Consider the following 19,012-nt stretch of genomic DNA (forward strand, 5'->3'; position numbering starts at 1 on the left):
GTCTTCTGCCGCGCTTCTCCCCCGCGTGCCTCCCCCTCCCGTCCCGGTAGGCTGCCCGCGCCGCCTGCGCCCGTTCGTGCCGGACCGCAGGACGCCGGGCGAGCACGAGTTCCTGGTCGTGTCGCTGGACGAGCCGCGTGTCTCCGCGCTGCACTGGGAGGGCGCGCCCTCGCGCACGCACGCGCGCGTCAGCACGGCCGCGGAGGCCCGCGTGCTCGAACACCGCAGCCTGACGCTGCGCCCCGCCGTCGAGCCGTTCCGCGCCCGGGCGCGCCTCCGCGTGACGCGCGGCGGCGCCGGCGGGGCGGACGATGACGACGCCGGAGTCGCCGTGCGCGCCCGCGTGCGAGTGGAGCCCGTGTTCGTGCGCGTCGGCCAGTACACCGTGCACACGCTCGCGACTGCCGTGCAGGCGTGGACAGAGGTGACCCGGCCCGCACGTCACGTCACCGCACCGCTCACTCGGGATCTCTCGCTCGCTCGGGATCTCTCGCGTAGGGTTGGCTCGCCATGCTGCTTGCTTGGCACCTTCAGCGTTATTTCCGTAGGCGCCTGCTCACTTAGCGTTTCCTTGATTCTCACGTATTCAGCAGCGTCCTCTTAATCGCTCGTTCGTTGTCGTCTTAAAGTAAAACGAGAGTTGATGTCGTTTTGCGTTCTGCGCAAATGAGTCTGGGATAGCGTGGATCTCCTGTCGACGGCTATGAGCCCGTGGAAATTACACATTCCTATGGTAGGAGTGAGTCTACACATAAGAAAGACACTTTTCCGCTACTCACGGATGGGTACTAACTTTATATACCCTACGAGTATGAGGGCCGAGTCGGTCCTTGACCGGGATGTAGAATCGTCGTTAAGAGGAATCGTCAGACTCCTGAGTGAATAAATGACGTTGTTATTTTTCGATTTAAAGCTTTCGTGACTGCAGGGATCCATCTTCTTGGTTCTTTCGGTAAAGTCACGTAGAAGGGAAGCAATAAAATAATAAAAATAAAACATAATAAGAGAATTATTTTATTTTATTATGTTTTATTTTTATTATTTTATTGCTTCCCTTCTACGTGACTTTACCGAAAGAACCAAGAAGACGTTGTTATTATCATCGCACGTTACTTGTTATTTTCAACGGCTACCCTAGAAGAGTGGCCAAAATGATCTAATGCGTCTCACAAACAAGTTTTCTGATTGAATTGGATATGATAGAGAAGGACACAGATGGGACAAGACGGACGAGATGCAAACTACATTGACTGAAGTGGAGAAGGCAGTGAGTGTTGAATAGGATCGAACGATGCATCTATTCGTCAATGAACGTTGGTTATGAGACTCGTGACGCATGCATCAAATGACGTGTGTTGGAAGCGAAGCTTTTCATGCGTGCTGCAAATAATTAGAATATTGTCACTGGAATCAGAATCAGAAATATTTATTTATAATGAAGGAATCTGATGAGCTATAAGTTATTTTTCACAGACATCCAGTAGGAGTTGGTCAGAACGATTACAATAAAAATCAATACAAAAATAAGATAGGAGTGCAAAGTATAGGAACGGTAAGCGAATCATGAAAAAATATAAACCAAATCAAACGAAGCAATTTTTTTTATTTTACCAGGTTAGGCCCACTGAGCTATGTAGCTCTTTGTCAGAAACGACTTGGTCACAAATGATAGCTCAACGAAGTGGCTTATCACGTAGAAATTTATCGCAGCTAAATAATCTAAATAATCTAAACCTCCCTCGAGAGTTTATCGAATCTTCAGACGCATCAATCGCTCTGTCACCCCCCCCCCACCCCCCCTTAGTGTTTAACATACATTTTAATTCGCATATTATTGTTGTTTTGAATCGGTTAATCCCGCCCTGTCAGAAATAATCTTCTTTTGTTTTCATGAATTGTCCGCAACGATTAAGCTCTCAGACTGGTGGTTGGAGTTAATCCTTCTGTAAAAAAAAAAAAAATATTTTCCTTTCATCGACGTTGCTAGTCCCGCACGGCTACAGCTCCCCAGCTCTTTCTGCAGGTGGTGGTGAACATTTATAAATTGACCATCACATGCGTTGTTATTACAAGTCGCCTTTTTTTTTCAAATCACGAAGCTTTCATTTTTCCTTCTCTCTCTCTCTCTCTCGTTTTTTTCTTCCATCTCTCAGATGTAATTTACTCTGGGGTCAAAGCCCTTGGTGTTTTAAAGGGGATTTTATGCTATTTTCTGGCACGGCAATTGTTTCCATGTGTTGCGCAGGCTGGCAGCCCCAATGCTGAAGACCACCTGTTCAGCCACTTCATCATCTGCAATGAGACCCAGGAGACCCTGAGGCTGGGGCAGGTGGACACAGACGAGAGCATTCTTCTGTCCAGTCGGCAGATGCACCAGTACTCATGGAGGTCGCACAAAATCGCACAGGTACGGACGACGCATTCGCGTGCATTTTAGGCGGGCGCGTTGAGGATGGGACAGGTGGAGGTAGTGGTCAGCGCCAGCGTGCTACGAACCCAGCGGCCCGAGTTTGATTGCCGAAAACCTGGCAACGTCTGAAGCGGTCCTTGCCCCTCCCCCCCTCCTAGGCTAACTCAGCCTTAAATGAGTAGCTGGTGCAGTGGGAAAACATCGGCTCTGTGGAGACAAAGGTGGCACTTGTCCTCCGGCAAGTCTGTGCGTCTACACGGGGGTCTTTGTGGGTAGAGGTGTAGCGATGAATCGATTAGTTGTGTTACAATTTGCTTCAAACCGCTTGTGTAAGAATCGTTTTGTGGTGGAATCGTCGCCCTGAATCATGGCGATTTAATTATGGAGGGGTAAATTGTCCGTAATAGAGTTGTTTTGGGTTAGATCGTGTCTATATTTAGATAGCCACTACTATCTAAATGATTATTTTATTATACCGTTTTTTAAACTCTGTTGACGCCTTGAGCAGAGGCACCCTATATATATATAAAATATGATAAGATGCGTCATGTTCGTAAGACTCGGTTTTAATCGACGAATACGTGCATTGCCGCACCTCTAATAATTTCTTGGCAGATTATTGTTTCCGCGAGCATTGTGTGCTCATTCCTCTTACAGTTGTGTCACGTGTGCCATGCGATTTCCCGGTATGAGCCCGAGCTGATGAACAATCGCAATAGTAACGTTTCGACGGTGCGGATATTTCCACGTCACAAGTTATTATCCACAAAGCGCTGCTTTCAATAAAGACGTCATGGGCCCCACCCTGGATTTGATCCCCCCCCCCCCCGTTGGGTTTGTCTTGCATATAATTGCGGACAGTTAATTTCAAACTAGTTGTAATCTATTAAAATGCAATAATATAATTTCCACTGCAACAATTATACATTTCGCTGGGCTGGAACGTACATAGTCACGGGGAAAGCGAGCCTCCGCCAACTTGAGCCACAGTGCTGTTCTGCCTGATTACAGCCAACGATCCTTCCCATTTTAATTTGCAGTAGCTTCCCCGCCGCTCACCGCTATCGTGCAATCACTCGCTGCAGTTTCATTTGCCCGTAATTACCCGCGCTAACATTGCACCAGCCACATGTTTGGGGAAAATTAATTGAGTGTGATCTGCTTCCTTCCCAGATATTTTTCCATCCCCCTTTCTTTCCCGTTGGGTTTCAAGTCGGTCCAAATAAGATAGGCCTCCTCCCTGCCAAAGTAAACACACTGCCCAACGTAAGGGAGGAGGGGATTGTTTTAATCTGTGCTGAAATGTGACAGTGTGCTTTTGTTGGCAAGGCCGACCCCGCAGTGTGCAGAGGTAATATGTCTCAGCGTGTGTTTTCAGAGCTTCTGCTTTTGGTCCGTACTCCTGATTGATGCGTCCCATTATTGGCCATTAAAGCAAATTGAGGCTCATGTTCAGCTACACGCTTCACTTGCATGACTAGAAACTTCTCCGAAAAAATAAGTCGGTGCCCCGAAGCGTCATGTACGAAGGATTCTGTCACTTGCACATCACCCGGTCCTTGTAGTAGCTTCTCTTGAATTGATTTTTCTCCCCCGCCTTGCGTCATTTTCAATTTCACATGTGTAAATATGAAACGGTGCTTGAATTCTTAATAGTGTATTAACAGCTGTTCCCACATTTGGAATACGAGTCACCGGTAGGAATTCTACGTGAGGGAAAATTACTCGTAACAGTTCGGAGTTGTCAAAATTAAGAGCTCTTTCAAATAGTCATGAGGAGCAATTATGCTGCTCGTGTCCTTGAGGTTATTTGGCAAAATTCAGGTGTTTCGCAGTTCCTTGTTACTGGCTGCTCACCATTACCCCCCTTTATGAAAGTGTATTTCACTGAGCGATGATGTTTTCCGCTAATCAAAACAAAGAGAGAATCGCGGAGAAGCAAAATGTTAAATATTTAATGGAAGAGAAGGTGAACGGGGTTCATTGGCATTACATGGATTAAGTGGCAATGTAAGGGTTTAGGCATGAAGTTTTATCACGATTCTCAGTTTTTCCATTGTAATTTTCAGTGTAATTCTTGACAGCCCTGTTTACATTCTGCCGGGAAATTCCTTCCAAATGATATCTCACCTGACGTTTTTTGCGGCTGTGTAATTATCACGTCCCCATGTGTGAACATTTTCCACTTTTGGTTCCAGGTTTAATGCCTTTCAACAATAGTTAAACCCGACAAACACTTATTTTTTATTATTTTATTATTTCCCTTCTACGTGACTTTACCGAAAGAACCAAGAATACCGACGACGCTGTGCGGCTCTCTCTCGCTGCTAGTTTTAAAGGAAGTCGCAAAGAAAATGCCACGAGCAAGATGAGCCGTGTGCAGGATGGCTTGGGACAGTTATCTTTGATCGGTTGCTTTAATTTAGCTGTTGTTGAAACCTTTGGCATGTACACTCAATAATCCTAAGCATGATTTAGAATGACGTAGCCAAATTCCTTGCAGGGAGAGCCTCACGTTTTAATCTAACCTGGTTATTTTAGACCAGTGCTGGATCTCCTACTACCCTTCACCTACTTGCACGCTGACCATCATTTGGTCACACAAAAGGTGCTGGTTGGCCTTCATCCAGCACGTGAGATTGACTGAGGGCTGTACGGTGGCGAGATGTTAACTACCTCGCCTGGTATGAAGGAGGTCGTGGAGTTTGCATGTTCTCCCCGTGGTCACGTGGATTTTTCTCTGGGTCCTCAGGTTTTTCCCTCCACATTTCGAATCAATATGCATTTGCAGTATTTGGCTGCTATAAATTTCCACGTGATGAGCCGCTTTGTTGAGCTATCATTTGTGATAGGTCGCTTCTGAAAAAAGAGCTATATCGCTCAGTGTGCCTTCCGTGGTAACTATAAAATAATAATGTTGATTTTGTGCAACTATTATAATTATCGCTTGTAAACATCGTGGTGCAATTCATCCGGGCCGTGTCCGCCCGCAGATGCTGCACGTCTGCATCGAGGGCTGGGGGAACTGGCGGTGGTCGGAGCCCTTCAGCATCGACTGCCCGGGCGTCTTCCTGCGCAGCATCCAGTACAAGGGGCGCGTCGCCTCGCTCGTCGTCACCGTGATCATGCTCAGCGGCGTACAGAAGCAGGTGCCCTTCCATCAGCCCCACAACTCGCCCGCCAGAAATTGCGAGAGTCGGGCTACTTTCATCGCCGCGCCGGTCCCCACGTCTTCTGTGCTGCAGCAAACTCCGAGGCAACTGGCTGTGCGCTCGGCCCGTTGGCGTGGCGGTTAGAGGACACCGCTGTCGCAGTCGCGAAGTTTTTATCGTAGGTCAACTCAGCCGTCTCTGCATAGAGTTCCGTTAAACGAGTCAGTCAATCATGGATGTCCTCTGGATTAACGAACTGGTCCATGTAATAGGAATGTGGAATTTCCACAACGGCCTTGGCTGTAAGTTTGAGATGAGCACCACCTCAAACTGGTTTTGAGGATTGAACTGCCACAACATTTATTATTAACACGTGAAGAAATATTTCTCTTTCAAGTAAAAACATAAAAAGTATAACACCAAAGTGTTCTGTGTTGTGGCTTCCATTGAGCATTCAATTTTGATACCGATTTGAAAGTTGAATTATGTTCTCTGAGTTCTTCCAGTACCCGAGCTACTGATATCTCCTATATCGGTTCCTGCAGGTCACTTACAGATTTAGTAAATTCTTTAGCATTGCCCTCAATGTCAGCCACACGTGCAGTTTTGGTGAAACGCTCTTGCCATTTTTCACGTCACCGTTAACAGAAGCAGATTGAGATTGCGCAGATGTTTTTGTATTTAGCTGACTCCACCGCATTAACGCGCGCGCTTTGTTCAATCAATGCATAGTCCAGACTGCGCCGCATTCCGTTTGCTCTTTACTTGCAACAAACCCCCATCCTCCCCCCCACCCACTAAACTCCTGGCGCTGAACTTGTGTTGCGTGCAAAGTTCTGGGTGAAATCATATTTCAGATTACCGACACCAGATAGCAGTGTGCACAGATGTTTTTTTTGTATGTTTAAGCGAATGTAAGTGCAGTAATGTGCCCTGTGTTGTTGATTAATGCTTGGCGCTTGCCCAGCCGCATTACGTGTTCATCTCGCGCTCTCTTGCATGTATGTTGAACTTCTTTCGCGCCGTACGTAGCCGGAGGTGCGGGGGAAGGACAACAAACTAAATACAAAAAACAATTCTAATGAAATGAGTTTTCAATCTAGATGATTTAAATGTTCATAGCTCCAGTGACTATCTAATATCAGAAGCAAGCGCATTCCAGACGGCCACAGAAGCGCATCTGAAAGCGGCGCGATGCGGTAACCGTCTTTGTTCGATGGCTGGACAAAAGCCGCCACCACCGCCGCCGCGAGGATGACGATCGGAGTTCGCGTGACGATGGTTTACGCTCCTCCGCAAAGTCAGCAAGGGTGCATCGTGGTCCGTTTGTGGCAGATTACGATCACGGGCAGGCACGTGGTGCGCAGCTTTCTCGACTCGGACCTCGAGCTGCACTTGACGCAGAGCTTCATGGGCCCCGACGGGCAACCGGTGACGGCCGAGCACACCCAGGCCCTGCCGGCCAATCAGATGCTTCCCTCTTACGTGATGGAGAGCGCCGAGCTGCGGTGCGTGCGCGTCAGGGTGCCCGGCTGCGATTGGTCCGGAGAGGTGTGTCCTTCCGCCAACCGATTGGAGGAGAGCGTTGTGGTGGAGGTACGTGCCCGTGCAATCTTTCATGCAATGCAATAGAGTGCGAGTGTGTGTGCGATTGTATGCGTGGGGAAAGGTAGTGTAGTGGATCGCGCACTGAGCTACAAACTCGGCATCCGAGTTCGATTCCCGCTCACAGCCAGCACCAGTGACGATTATCTGAACTAATATTGGCCCTCCTCAAAGTCGACTCAGCATCAAAAGAGTACTTGGTGCAATGTGTAAACATCACCTTCCCGGGAGACAAAGACGGCCGGGCGTGGTGTTGGCCACCCACCTCCTCGTGTGTCGTGCCGGCCTTCATAGGTGCTCGCTAACAGCACTTGCCCCAATAGTTTGTTAAGGCTGTATGGGCGATTTTTCTCTTTCTTTTTGCGTGCGTCAGTGAACCCATAATACTTGTGTATCTCCCTTGACCTCTTGCCAGCAAGCCTTGCACACGTCATGTGGCCTGAAAGTGCACCTATCCTGGCACAAGCCGTGTGGTGAAGCCACCACCACCTCGTGGCAAATGGTGGCTGCTGTCGTGTGTATGTGTGGGGACGTGGAGTCGTATCGTGGTGGTTCGCTCACTGCACTGCGGATTCACAGACTTGGGCTTGTTTCCCAGCCACGGCTAACATCAGTAGCGAGTGATATCTGAACCGGTTTTTTTAACCTCCCCTAGGTCGACTCAGCCTTAAATTAGTACCTGGTACAGTGTGCATACGTTAGAACTGGGGAGACAAAGGCAAGCCAGGCATGGTGCTGGACACCACCCTGTTCCGTCATGCGCAGTGTCAGCCTTAATAAGTGCCTGCTAACAGAACTTGCAAACAACATTCTGCTAAAGGCTATACGGGGGATCTTGGTTCTGTGTGTTTGTGTATGTGGGCTTTAAGATCTGTGCTTTTGTTTCTAGGAATATGTAATCATTTTAATGGGCGTTTGCTAGGAAACAATTTTAACCGGATGTGGAAAAACTGTTTGTGTTTTGACAAGAATCTGTTCCATTTGAGCCTATTGGAATTGAATGTGTCTTCGGCAGAGCGGGCCGTGTGTGGGTATGGAATAATTATATTATTATTCTGAGAATAAATAAACGACTTTTTTGGCGATGCACTACTGCATGTAGACCCTCCGCACACCGTGCCAGTCACACGGTTGGTTGCCCTTACTTCGGTTGAAGGCGGAGAAGGCCAGAACCAGTTCCTGGCTGGGAATCAAACTCAGGTCACCACAGTCATAACACACTGCGCTAACCACTGCACAACCCGCGCGCGTGTGTACGTACGTACGTATTATTTGTTCGCTAAAAACAAAGGGGGAAAAAAACCCATCACCATTAAATATGCATATGTTATTTTTTTTTTCTCAGTATTGTCTATAGCCCTAACGCTTCTGCAAATCCCCGTGAAAGTTCCCAATCCCATGTAAATCCCACAGCATTAAGATCTGAATGGTGGCAGATTGGTTGCTATGGGTGTAAATCCGTCCCCGTGGTGCCGTGTTTTGGCACCAGCAGGTCCGTCTTAGATCCCGTCACTCGCAATGGAAGTGTGTGGGGTCGTCGTGGATGGCTCGTGTAGCCAACTTGCCTGCCCAACATGACAGACCGCCTGGCGTTTGCAATCAAACAGAATGTGCTCATTACACACGTTGACACTTTGGAGTGGGGCGGGCGGGGGGGGGGGGGGGTTGGTCACTGCCAAGGCAAAATTGATTTCTTTAGAATTGCTGATTGAACAACTCTTCTTGCAGAACATGGAGAGTTGCAGTCACTTTCAATTGCATTGATCGTAGCTCTAGCTGCTTCTGAAAACGAGCATGGATTTCGCAATTCATGGCCAGCTCGGCAAAATGGATTTTTGGTCTTGGAAAAGGTTGCACGGGCAGCTCACGAAAGTTAAGGCCGCAACTTGAGGTGCGTTTTTTAGGCGCTGTACCCATTGCAAACGGCATTTACGAATTTTGGGGTTGTGCCCCGCGTTTCTCCGGCGACGTTCGACGTTCACACTTCCTGAAGAAGCGCGCGGAGCGAAACGTCGGACGTGGTGCCGAAACGTCACGCGGCACAACCCGAAGAAACGCACCGTGCGGGCAGGGGGGGGGCGGGGGGGAGCTGACGTGCCAATTGTTGACTTCCATCGCTCCACTTATGTCTGTTCACCAACATCCACGCTGGCAGGCGTCTGGAACCGAGCGTCGTGTTGACCGCTGCCCCTTTTGACAGCGCCGCCGCCGCCGCCGCTTTTGTTGTTGTTGATGTTTGGGTTGCAGGTTCCTCGTCCGAACGGATCCCCCATCCACATCTGGTGTTCCGTGCTGGCCTCCCAGCCCAGCGCGGTGGTCGAGCAACGTGTGGTGAGGATGGATTTCCGAATTCAACCGAGCGCCACGTGCGAAGCGCTCGCAATTCGTTTCCCCCCGATTCTCTGCACGTACGCCAAAAGCAGCATGTGGAGGATGTGCCGGCCTCTGAAGGAGTATTTGTATTTCCTCTGGAGAGCAATTTCTTCATTTTGGGACATCGAGTTACGATTTGCAACGTTGCTCACGTCGGAAACCGGGAGCCACCTTATTGTATTCTGCCTTGGCAGCGGGAAATGCTTCAATGTTAAAGTCGTTACGATTTTGAACTGGTGCCTTTTGCACATTGGCACAAAGTGGGAAAATACCAAAAACGTGTTTTTATTTCACGCGACAACAACGAAAGTTAACGTGTTCGCAAAATGGGAAAAAAAAACGTATTTTGCATTCGTTTGATACAATTGACGGTTAAGCATTTTTAATTTCTCCTCGAGCACCATTGTGTTTCCGTCACATTCCGCAATATAATAGATGGAAGGTAAAGGTGCAACCCTGCAATTGCTTGCTAACTACCACTGCTGGTGGAAGGGACCTCCAGCCACTCTAGAGGGTATTTGGCCTACTCTTCCACACTGGCCAGACCTCTTGAAAGAGTTGAGATTACCCATACTTTACCCCACCACAACCAACCTTGCTTGACCCAATCACTCTGCTGTACCCATTTATACTGCTGGGTGGTGGGGCAGAGGCATTGGGGATTTAAAACAATTCTTTGGTTCTTTCGGTAAAGTCACGTATAAAGATAAAATAATAAATTAAATAATAGCATACTACGACGTTTCGATTGCAACACAAGCAATCATCATCAGGTATAAGAGAACACGTGCCGATACGTGTTCTCTCTCTGTGTATCTTTGTGATGTCTGTCTGCTTATATGTCTGTCTATAGTTTTCTGGTTAGATTTTTGTTGCTATTTCTTTTATACCTGATGATGATTGCTTGTGTTGCAATCGAAACGTCGTAGTATGCTATTATTTAATTTATTATTTTATCTTTATACGTGACTTTACCGTAAGAACCAAAGAATAATTCCTGCAGTCATGAAAGCTCCAAAAATTAAGATTTAAAACAAATAAAGTGCCCATTGTTTCAACTTTGGCACCAGGAGCTTGAATCGAATTGATGGCCTCTGGATTGTGAATCCAGTGTGCTAACTGTATAGACCGTGGCAGCATCCTGTTGTTTGTGATAAAAATTGACCGTTGAGAAGTTTGCGTCTGACATGAAGCACCACTGAGTTTCCAATGTATCGTACATTGTAGCTGTTCTAATCGGGATTCGCGCCTCCTGTCCCCTGCGATCCACCTCACAGATGGTGTTCAGCCCCCTGTTCATGATGTGCAGCCACCTCCCAGAGCCACTCACCCTACACGTGGAGAAGAGGAAGCCGGGGACAGAGGCAGATGCAGTGCATTGTGGGCCGGGGTCAGGAGGTCACGCTTCAGCACATGGAGGCAGAGCTGACACATCACCTCACCTTCCAGACGAGGTGCCTTGAGCTCGCGCGCTCCAGTTTTATTTTGCCCATAAATCGTAGGTGGATGTTCCGGATATGTTCCGGATATTCTGATTAACCTAGCAAAATGTGATTACAGGGCCAATAAAAACTATTTTCGGATTGGTGTTTTGGAGAAAGAAACAAATTTCCATGGCATCACGTCCATGACCTCATGGGTGGTCTTACCATGCATGGTCTCACGTGGCATCAGGTGACATCAGCACGGAGACATGTTAAATTAAGACGATGTAAATAATCAGAAAATGTGAAAAAAGAAGATCCACAATCGCCCTTAAAAATCCTAAAATATGGAATCTTATATTTGTTTCTTTCTCCAAAACTCATCCCTATTGGGTGTGAATTCTCCCTTTTCATATAGTTTTCGATCAGCGTGAGCTGTCACTAGCATGTCACTGTAATTTAATCTTTGAGTTTATTTCCAAGTAAACTTTTGTCTAATTGCCTGTGCACAGCTATTGTGGCAGTAAAATAAGATCGAAAATAGTTGATGAGTTTGGCGATTATAAACTATGAATGGTGACTGTGCCTTCGGTAGGTCTTCTCATGTCATGGACCTGGTTGTAGCGCAAGCTTCATGGATCTGTATATCCTCAATGCAACACGAATAAACACTTTAGAGGAATTCAAGTTAAATGGTTCACTTGTGTGTAAAAACACTAAAACACTGCATCATCAACAAACAAAATGTAACTAATAAACTATGGACATTTTTAATCTCTTAAAGATATACCAACAGTGTGCCAAAGATCTTATTATTTTTTAGGGTTACATTATTGGTAAGCGTCAGTTTAATTAAGTGTATCTTTAATTAAACATCTCTTTACTTGTGGCCGGTTTCACAGAAACCAAATACACCCTTATTACCCATTTCTGTGATGAACACGCTCCTACTTTAAATCACCGCTGTAGAAGGTTGCATTTAATCACGGAAAATTAACGTATTAACAGCCTTTAATGCTGACCTTCAATTGGCCTCCAGTCTCAGGAGCTCTCAAGTGCCAGTGATGGGGATGAAAGGCAACCGCATCGTAATTCTATTGACTCATAGATGCATTGCCCAGCACGCCATACATCGCGCGATGAATTTGTCGTAGGCTCTGATTGCCGTCATTGTGGGGAGGGTAATAGCTGGGGTTTGAGGGTTTGCTGCAGAAGTACAATAAGCAGGGGTTGCAGCTGGATTAAATAAAATCTCCACAAGGAGCCGAACAAAAACATGTCCGCCATGCTGAGAGAGTCCAGATCGCCGCTTCATTTGAAGAAGCATTCCGGAGTTGGGCTTAGATATCTCAATCGAACCTTGGCCGCCAGATACTACCGTTCAAGCTTTCTGAGAAGCTCATTTTACTAAATGTAATTAAACTCACTCACTGCCTCTCTAAGCTATAAGGCAGACGTTACTTTTTCCACCTCCTACATTGCATACAAATGATGCAAGGTGCTCTGTATAACATTTGGCGGTTCTTTTCATGTACGTTTTTTTCGAACACGTATTTGGGTAACTGTTCCTCCATTCGATGCAACTCGAAAAAGTTTGTATTGTTTATTTGACGATGTAAAGATATCAGTTGCAAGCTGGAGCAAAATATATGGACCACCTGACTCACACATTTACGAGTTCCAGTCCCTGGTTGCAGGATAGACTAAACCCACCATCTATCCTACCATAATACAGGTTTTTTTGGGTTAGATCGCGTAAATATATAAATGTGTCATTATAACCCTGCCACCATCCGACAGAGCCAAATAGTAAGGGTTGTCACGTAAACAGAACATGCCAATTCGTCACTAGCACAGCACTACCAGTGTGTTGGAGAGCCAAGCCACAACATTTACAATCTGAGTACTGACGTTTTGTCAGTAATTACAACTAGCTTCATCAGGCGACAGCCAGGATTTGTGGGGAAATCCTCCTGTTTCGTTCCTTAAATAGAGGGTTAGATGTGATGACAACACTTGTATTTATTATGGATGATATTGGTCGCGAAAGCCTACTACGTGTTAAACTGACTACCATCTGAAGAGAAAGGAACATGGAATAGGCAAAGATTTGGGTCATTGACGAATCTGTTCAGTTTTTTCTTATTTGTGCTTGTACTGCCAACATAGTATCACACTTTTCTTGATTGAATTAGTAACGAAGCCTATGTGTTTACAATGGAAGCCTCAGTCTGTATGTTTGTGCACGTACGTACGTGCGTGTGTGTCCATGCATATGTGTGTGTCGAGGGGTGGCGGAGTGGTTAGTGCGCTGCACTACCAACCCTGGCTACCCGATGTTCGATTCCCGCTCACGGCCAACACCAGTGACAATTATCTGAACCGGTTCTGGGCCTCCCATAGGTCGACTTCAGCCTCAAATGAGTACTTGGTGCAATGTGTAAACATCACCACCCAGGATACAAAAGCGGCTGGGCGTGGTGTTGGCCACTAACCCCCTTGCGTGCCAGCTTTTTATAGGTGCTACTCGCTAACAGCACTCGCCCTAACAGTCTGTTAAAGACTATGTGGGGGGGGGGTGGATCTTTGTCTTTGTCTGTAGGGATGACGGTGAGGTGTCTGAAGCTGCGGTGCCCATCTCCACGGCGCTTGTCCTGCAGATCATGGACAAGGCAGACTCGGAGCCCCTGGACATGTCCCCGTTACTCGCCGCCACGACCCTCGACAAACCTGACAACCCATGGCCGTACATCGGCCCCAGTCATGAACGGTGAATACATAAACGAAACCTATTAACAACAAAAATTTGAACATTGGTGAAAGGCCCACTGAGCCACCGAGGACCCCGACACTAGCACCGCTGACCTCGGCGACGTTCTGCAGGCAACATAAACTGAAACTAAACTGTGAACTATTTTTTATATCGTCAGGTGAGGCCCCCATTGAGCTATGTAACTCTTTTTCGGAAGTGTCCTGGCCGCAGATTATAGCGCAGCGAAGTGGCTTATCGCGTGCAAATGTATAACGGCCAAATGCTTTAAACGCTCTGTTGATTCTAAATGTGAAGGGAAAAACCCTGGAGGACCTGGAGACAAAAAACCCACGTGACCACGGGGAGAAAGACATGCATGAGGCTCTTATTTTACAGATGTCCAGTACAAACACACGATAGGAGTGCAAAATATAGGAAAGGTAAGAAAATCGCACAAACTAAACTTTTTTTTTTCAAAAGCCACCTGGCCACAAATGATGGCCCAATGAAGTGGCTCCTCATGTGGAAATTTACAGCGCATGTCTCTAAACGTGGAGGGAAAAACCAGAGGACCCGGAGACGAAATCCACGCGACTGCGGGGAGAGAGCGAGAGAGAGAGTCATGCAAACTCCAAACATACAAAACACGTCCCTCCTCCCCGTCTCACCGCCGCCTTGCCGTCCTCCCCCTGCTCCCTGCGCGTGAAACCAGGGCGGCGTGGGAGGCCTCGTGCCAGTGGGAGAGCCCCATGCAGGTGAAGCTGTCGGCCTGGAAGCCCGGCCTCAAGACCCTCTTCATCGAGCTGCGGCCCTGGGCCCTGTTGCTCAACCGCTCCTCCTGGGACCTGTGGCTCTTCGAGGGAGAGCGCGTCAGCGTGCAGGCAGCCCGCCGGCAAAACCATCGTTCCCTCCCAACTTCACGGTAGCGTCCCCCCCCCCCCCCCACCCCTGCGCCACCACATGGGCGGCAAACCTCCACAAACCCTTCTGGCTCAGCGGCACAGATCGGCCGTGGCCCATACATCGTTAATTCGCTTGGACGGCTGGCTGGCCCCTTGCATCGATCTGCGGCATCTATCGTCGCGCGTGACGATATCCGCGGGAGTTCAATGCCAAACGTGGATGTCCGCTAGTCACGCGACGGCTTCAGGAGAGAGCTCGTGTAGTTTTTCTGCTTCTCCATTGAACGAGCGCAGGCTTCAGTGGTTTACGGCACGGTCCGTGGCTCGGGTTACATGGCCGCAGTCACACTGTGGCTTGACCCCTTTCTATCGCCTCGTCTCGTGTAGAGTACCAGGCAGAGGTGGGACAAAGTCATTGTTATGCAAGTCCAAGTCGAGTCTGAAGTCATCAAATTCATGACTCGAGTCTGACTCGAGTCCAAGTCACATGACTCGAGTCCACACCTCAGAGGTGGGACAAAGTCATTGTTATGCAAGTCCAAGTCGAGTCTGAAGTCATCAAATTCATGACTCGAGTCTGACTCGAGTCCAAGTCACATGACTCGAGTCCACACCTCTGGTACCAGGTGCCGAGTTGCTGATCCGGCGTAGGTGAGGGCGACAGTGAGGTCTCGGCCAGGTCGGCGAGGGATGGCTCGCCTGATCTGGTGTCAGCGGTGTGAGCTTCAGCATTTCGAGATGTCAGTGGCAGGCATTTTGGACTGAGCAAGGGTCTGATTTGTTCAGGCATGCAAAAATGATCTAAGGCACAGGGATGTGTTATTTCAGCTTGTGTTTTACCGGAATAAAATCAGCTGTGTGTATGTTTTTTTCCTGGGGCATTTCTACATTCCAGAACTGGAATATTTTTCAAAGTGGGTTCCCTAGTTCAAACTAGCATCAGACAGTGCTTACAGGCAGCTGCTGTTAACTTCCCCACACAGCGGTACTCATTCTCCGATTAGCACTGTTTGGCTACGTACGGTGCGAAAGAAGTTCAACATACATGCGTTTGATCGCAACTGGAGGAATTAAATTCCGACTGCGAGCCAAGTTCACTCGAACGAGCTCCTACCCTAAGCTATTTTCAAAGTTACACTGCAGGTGCTGGTAACCAACATAAGAAAAAAACATCCGTTAAAAACCTGAATTCTCAACCCTCATACATCATGCATTTTTTTCAGTGTATGCAGTCTGTTCTTCTATAACGCGGTAGTTGCTTTCCTGAACAATATCACGTTATGAAAAAAATCGCGTTTAATGTGTAATATATGATCTCGGGTAAAGCACAGTCGGCGATAACACGTGAGAGATGCGTACGCGGGCCGAACAAAGACCGAGGCGCGTGGGTAGCATCTAGAAGCATCCAGCAGCATCCCAGTGCCTTGTGTGACGCTAAGCCGAGACAGCCGTACAACCGCTTGTTCCTACTCGCGCGACCTAGTTCCGATCACTCAATCGCGTCATATCTAATTCGCGTTCTGAAAACACGCATTATAGGAGAACATATACACACACGTATGTTCAAGAGATCGTTTCCCCACGGTGGTGGCGGCGGCGGTGGCGTCGGTCGCGTGATGCAGGAGCCCTTTCAGCTGGGAATCTACTACTCGCGCTCCAACACGGTGCACAAGTCGGCCGCCGTGCGCCTGGCACGCGAGGTCACGTCGCCCAAGTGGGCCAAGGTCGGCGCCGCCGCCTTTGAGGTGGTAGTGGAGCTGCCGGAGGAGGGGCTGGCGCACGTGGATGTGCGTCTGGGCTCCGTGCCGGGCGCCGGGAAGGTGAGCGCCGGCAACTGCGCACGCTCCAGGATCACCGTCGGAATGTTTTGGTTTGTGCTGGAGGAATCCGATGAGCTTGCAAGGCTCTTTTCACTGTAAGAATTGGTATTCCTATCGAACTTGCTAAACATAATGTAATTACGTTTCTACGGAATTCACAGCCGCAGTTACCAGTAACAGCCCAGACTTTAATACGAATGGTGAATGTTAGGGGTGTATTGATTGGTCCTGTCGAGATTCACCCAATTGTCGTGATTCAGGAAGACTCAATAGTTAGTAATAAATATGTAAATATATATTCTTAGGTTTTTTTCGGTAAAGTCACGTAGGTAAAAAAATTAAAATTAATGAAAGTAAAATAAAATAAAAATCACGACGTTTCGGAGGCAACACAAGCTTCCGTCTTCAGGTGGAACTGTCACAGCCACGATAGCTGTATCAAGTAAATGAGAGATTACAAGAGCTACCACTCCGTATATATAATGGTTGAAGAGGGGAAGGGTCAAGTAAGGCACACTTTTTATTAATATGGTACTTTTATTCATTTTAATTTTTTTACCTACGTGACTACCGAAAAAACCTAAGAATATAAATCCTTGCAGTCACGAAAGCTTCAAATCTAGAATGTAAATATATCTTACATGGTAGTGAGTGTAGCGGCCTCTAGCACCGATGGATGTCTTGTGAACCCCGTGACATGCACCGTACGCTGATTGCAGGCTCCCTTCTCTATCTCAACTACCCGACCACTTGAAATAATTTTGCTGGGGGATCAAGAGAGCAGCTTTTTACAATTGCATAAGCCTCTGTTGAGTGTGTAATGTATAATTCATTGATCATCTTTGATGCATTTTTAAGTCAAGAGGTTTGAATTACCAGGCATTCAAGAGGAATTGTATATTCGTAATGCTCCATTGTACATGGTATCTTATCGTCTCATAGAGTTTGTTTTGGGGGATTGTAGCTCTCCTATTAATATTTTAGTAGAAGCAGTTGTTGGCATGTTAGCTCTAGATTGTGTGTTTGTGTGTATCTATATATTAATATGCATGAATGGCTTATTTTTGTACTTAAATGTTTATTCTGTATTAATAATTATCAGGGCTATCAGGACACATGGATTCATCGATTCAGACCAATTCATGGAGCTCGCAATACGAGCATCGAATCGCGTTTGTAAAAGTTGTTGCGTTGAACATTTTTTAACTCAGTCACATTTCGGCTCGTGGAGCAAAAAAAAACTACACACGAGATAAAAAAATATAATATAAACGAGATAAATAAAAAGATATATATATTAATGAATTAATTTGTAGCCCTGGTGTGTGCCAACTTATCGAATTGCCAGGGTGGCGAATCATCATCCTTGCATCATTACTTATTAACAGAGGTGTGGACTCGAGTCATGTGACTTGGACTCGAGTCAGACTCGAGTCATGAATTTGATGACTTCAGACTCGACTTGGACTTGCATAACAATGACTTTGTCCCACCTCTGAGATGTGGACTCGAGTCATGTGACTTGGACTCGAGTCAGACTCGAGTCATGAATTTGATGACTTCAGACTCGACTTGGACTTGCATAACAATGACTTTGTCCCACCTCTGCTTATTAATACGTAACTATTTACTTGGAATAAGTAAAAACAAATGTTCATGCCACACGGCGGTTACATTATAAGGGTATTGCGGCCTTCTGTACGTTGGTGTTCTCCACTTCTGTACCGTTCCCATTCCGTTGCAAAGTGCACCGATGCCGACTTCATTGAGAGCGGTATTGCCCGCCCCCCGCCCCCCCCACAGCTGTGTCAGTTCTGCATCACGTCGATGCTGCGCCGAGGAATTCAAGTCCTGCTCGTCGAGGACCGCACTACCCTCATCAACAAAACGCCGTTCAGCATCGCCTGCCTGCCCGTGGCTGTTAGCGACAAGGCCTACAGCACCCTGGACGTGAGCTCGTTCACAACGACGATGAACGTTCGACATTCAGTGCTGACGACGACGATGACCATGATCTTCTTGGTTCTTTCGGTAAAGTCACGTAGAAGGGAAGTAATAAAATAATAAAAATAAAACATAATAAAACAATTCTCACGACGTCTCGGCCACAACGCAAGCAGCCGTTGTGAGAATTGCTTTATTATGTTTTATTTTTATTATTTTATTACTTCCCTTCTACGTGACTTTACCGAAAGAACCAAGAAGATGAATCCCTGCAGTCACGAAAGCTTTAAATCGAAAGATGACCATGATGTCACCGTGCCGCTTGTGCCACCTCGAGGCCACGCGGAGTGGCGGTAGTTTTTGCCATGAGGTCATGGGACAGACGGCAGGTGCAATGGATGAACAGACCCGGTTGCCTGGCAGCTGCACCGCTTGCACTCCAAGCTCTGCAAGCGAACTGTGTGTTAAGATGCCGTACACAAAGGCAAAGATCCCCCATATAACCTTTGAGCCTGTTGGGGAAAAGTTATGTTAGCGGGTACTTATTAATGCCGGCATGTTTACACACTGTACCAAGGCTGAGTGGCATATTTAAGGCTGAGTTGATCTCAAGGAGGCCCAGGGACAGTT

General features: G+C 47.3%; 1 protein-coding gene across 1 annotated transcript in view; it reads left to right on the forward strand.

Moving 5' to 3' along the window:
* VPS13B (vacuolar protein sorting 13 homolog B) overlaps window positions 1-19,012 on the forward strand; it is a 301,109-nt gene that overhangs the window by 255,962 nt on the left and 26,135 nt on the right. Inside the window, 12 exon segments of the mRNA XM_061554219.1 lie at window positions 51-424; window positions 2,246-2,407; window positions 5,404-5,559; window positions 6,898-7,158; window positions 9,415-9,498; window positions 10,818-10,889; window positions 10,891-10,994; window positions 13,567-13,734; window positions 14,429-14,600; window positions 14,603-14,638; window positions 16,241-16,438; window positions 18,242-18,388. Coding sequence (XP_061410203.1) covers window positions 51-424; window positions 2,246-2,407; window positions 5,404-5,559; window positions 6,898-7,158; window positions 9,415-9,498; window positions 10,818-10,889; window positions 10,891-10,994; window positions 13,567-13,734; window positions 14,429-14,600; window positions 14,603-14,638; window positions 16,241-16,438; window positions 18,242-18,388 — 1,934 coding nt within the window.

Source organism: Lethenteron reissneri, chromosome 19 (genome assembly GCF_015708825.2).
Source record: "Lethenteron reissneri isolate LAM-NWPU_2019-01 chromosome 19, ASM1570882v1, whole genome shotgun sequence".
In the NCBI taxonomy this organism is placed as follows: Eukaryota; Metazoa; Chordata; class Hyperoartia; order Petromyzontiformes; family Petromyzontidae; genus Lethenteron; species Lethenteron reissneri.